The sequence below is a fragment of the Trichinella spiralis genome (genome assembly GCF_000181795.1).
Source record: "Trichinella spiralis strain ISS 195 chromosome Unknown Scfld5408, whole genome shotgun sequence".
Taxonomy (NCBI): Eukaryota; Metazoa; Nematoda; class Enoplea; order Trichinellida; family Trichinellidae; genus Trichinella; species Trichinella spiralis.
Genome location: NW_003532347.1, coordinates 1 through 3,149, shown reverse-complemented (window position 1 = coordinate 3,149; position 3,149 = coordinate 1). Strand labels below are relative to the sequence as shown.

The 3,149-nt window shown below is 32.3% G+C and overlaps 2 protein-coding genes across 2 annotated transcripts; one reads left to right on the top strand and one right to left on the bottom strand.

Moving 5' to 3' along the window:
• Positions 1-346: 346 nt before the first annotated feature.
• On the bottom strand, positions 347-1,012 carry Tsp_13330 (hypothetical protein). The gene is made up of 2 exons (XM_003366786.1): positions 901-1,012; positions 347-648 (listed from the first exon to the last, which is right to left on the bottom strand). The coding sequence occupies exons 1-2, from the start codon at positions 1,010-1,012 to the stop codon at positions 347-349; spliced, it is 414 nt and encodes a 137-aa protein (XP_003366834.1).
• A 1,335-nt stretch (positions 1,013-2,347) lies between these two features.
• Positions 2,348-2,692, top strand: Tsp_13329 (PDZ and LIM domain protein 4). Its single transcript, XM_003366785.1, has 2 exons — positions 2,348-2,458; positions 2,528-2,692. Exons 1-2 carry the CDS (start codon positions 2,348-2,350, stop codon positions 2,690-2,692), a joined length of 276 nt encoding a protein of 91 aa, XP_003366833.1.
• The last annotated feature ends 457 nt before the right edge of the window (positions 2,693-3,149 follow it).

The following is a 3,149-nucleotide window of genomic DNA, read 5'->3' as shown; positions in this document are numbered from 1 at the left end:
TGTTACCTTGAATTTTTACCCACAAAATCCACTCCGACCGTCGGCTTTTATGAATATTTGCAATCGGAGCTCAGAATGATATGAACATGAAATATCGTGTTAATGCGCAATTATTTAATTATTACAAGTGTTAATTTGAATAAATGTTGTCTGAATTGATTACTCTGCAAGAGATCAAAATGAAAAAATTATTTACTCTAAATACTATTGCAGTGGCCCACTATTTCACAACTCAGTTAACTTGGAAAGAAAAAAATATTATGAAATCGTCGCTGACATTGATGATCGCTTGTTTTGTGTCATTTTTTTCTTGTTTTTAACGTCGGTTTACATTATTGCTGAAAACCTAAATACCTAAATCTTGCGACGATGCCATAGCTTGAACATATTCCCTTCTACCAACGATTTGTTTTCCGCCGCTCGGTCCGATCTTGCTGTAGGTATCATTTCCCCTTACTTCACAATATTCAGGGCAAGGGAAAGTGTAAGCAGAAAAAGCATGGTGGTACATGCAACTTCCCCAATCAAGATCATTATAACAAATAATAGTAAATGTTTTGCCCTCGGTTGGGAGATTCGAATAACGAAATAACTCCATGTATTCGTCTTCAAGTTCAAATTTGAAATACGGATATCGATACCTGATTGCTAAAAAAATCAAACTTTATAATAAGTAGCAATTAATAAAACAATACAAATTTTTAAATGATGTTCAGTTCAAATTCAACGCACAAATGGAAAATTTTTCATTTTCATTCATCTTTATCAATGACAACTAGAAATATCACAATGCGGTATATTTGAAAAGGGAACCGCTTCAGCAATTCAAATTTATAATATTCAAATTGGGGATGTTAATTCTATTGATTGCATAAAAAACTACAATGCGATGACACTTACCGAATTCGCAACGCAAGTTAGCCAAGAAAAACACAAGAAACGCGGGCAAGAGGTTCATGACGCCAACTATCGTATGAACAACGCCGAACAGTGAAGAAAACAATTTATACATTTGCAATTTAACAACAAAAGTTTAAACTTCAAAATGCAACAAAATCAACTTTAAAAATTAATGCTTAACTTACTTTAAATGCTAATGAAATAAATACAACCTAACCTAAATTTTACTTTTGCATGTGTTAATAAATGATACATAAATTGTATTAGTTTTTGAAAGTTCTTAAAATCAAACAAATAAAATAGCCGCAATATTTTCTACTGTTCAAGAAAAAAAATGTTTAGGTACTAATAATTGAAATGTTCTTTTTCACATTTTCTTCCACTTTTTACTATATATATATATATAGAATGCAAATTACATACAGTTGAAGATGAAGATTTAAATAAATAAATAAATATATATATATATATATATATATATATGTGCATATTTTTTTCTTTATAAAATAAATATCATACAGAAGAATGTTCAAATTTACCGAATATACATGTTCTGCAGAATATATCGGTTAAAATTATTTTAAAAAAATTACAACGATAATTATTTATACATTTAATAACAGTACAATTGTCAAATTGATGGATGAAAATATGTAGCAAGTGAAAATTGAAAAAAAAGAAACATTACAGTAAAAAAAATAAGCAAATTAAAATTTAGTTGCGTATACTGTTGTTGTTGTTGTTGTTGTTGTTATCGTTATTATAATAATTATTATTATTTATCGCTCGACCAGAGCATCTCCACCCACAAAATTTGCACTCAACTGACAAGAAGATGCTTGCTCTGTTGGCTGGTTTATATATGAATATATTATTAGAAAGAAAACAAGTCTGTTTTTAGCATAAAAGAAAGAAAGAATAGAAAACAACAAACAGCACACATGCTCAACTGCCAGCCAGCCAGCCAGCCAGCATAAAGCAGTTGGTTAAAATGACGAAGAAGTCTGAGAGAGAAACCAGCTGCAGAAAATTGCAATAGCAACAGCATAACTAATAAAGAAGCATCAACAGCATCCTCCTCAACGTTACGTTAACGACGACGACGACTACTACTACTACTTACTAGTAGTAGTAATATTAAATAGCAGAAAGAGTAGGAGTAGCAAAGGAACAGCAGCAACAACGTCAGTATTAAAAGTAGCTGCTGCAGCATCAACAACAAGCAACATCAAGCAAGTTTAAAGCAAGCAACGCAGAAAAATCTACCAGTGTGTTGGCTAATAATTTAGTAGGAAAAGAGGTGTGAAGAAAGAGACAAGAAATCAAAATGATCTCGTCTTGTTCACGTCCATCTCGTGAACATTAAGCTTTCGATAAGCTGCAGAAAAATAATCAAATCGAATAATTTATTTAAAATTTACCCTTCTTGGTGAAAATTCGAATATTTATGGCTGACGAAACGGTAACAGTTCGAATGAGCCGCAGTGATCCGTCCATAATTTGGGGATTTCGTTTACAAGGTGGACTTGATTTCAACGAACCGCTCACAATAAGCAAGGTAAGATTTGAGAAATAATAAAATCCCATCTTGAAACGACAACATTGACTTTCCATTCCATTACCGCAGGTAGTTGCCGGTAGTCTTGCCGAACGAGCTGGTCTGATCGAAGGTGACCACGTCGTCCGCATAGCTGGTCATCATGCCGATTCCATGCAACACAAAGACGCACAAGATGCAATCATCTCGTCCAACAACGATGTTGAAATTGTCGTCGAAAGGTATGGAAATTAACATTTCCTTTCTGCAAAAATTGAACTTTTGAAACATTTCAAATAATAATCTTTTTTCAACTATTATTATTAAATGAATCGAAATGAAATAAAACAAATCTCAATTTTCATCCGTGATCTTAACCGAATTTGCTATGTATGCAATGACACTTTCTATGTTAATAAATTGGATACTTTACAATTTCAACGCTATCATCTCTTATCGGCCACAAAAGCATCAATTTTACATGCACAATATTTTCATCATCTTTTTACTTAATCACTCACTGTTCATTCGCATCCAACACAAATGTATTAGAAGCTTTGGAAAACCAAAAATCCCATCCTTTTTTTAATGACCCCCTATTCATAACAAAAATAACCGTGACTTAATTTAAATTGATCATGATTTTCTTTTCTCCCCAACTTTCCCAATCACATTGCAAAAAGTTGTCACCTAAAAAAGTGAAAAAAGTTGC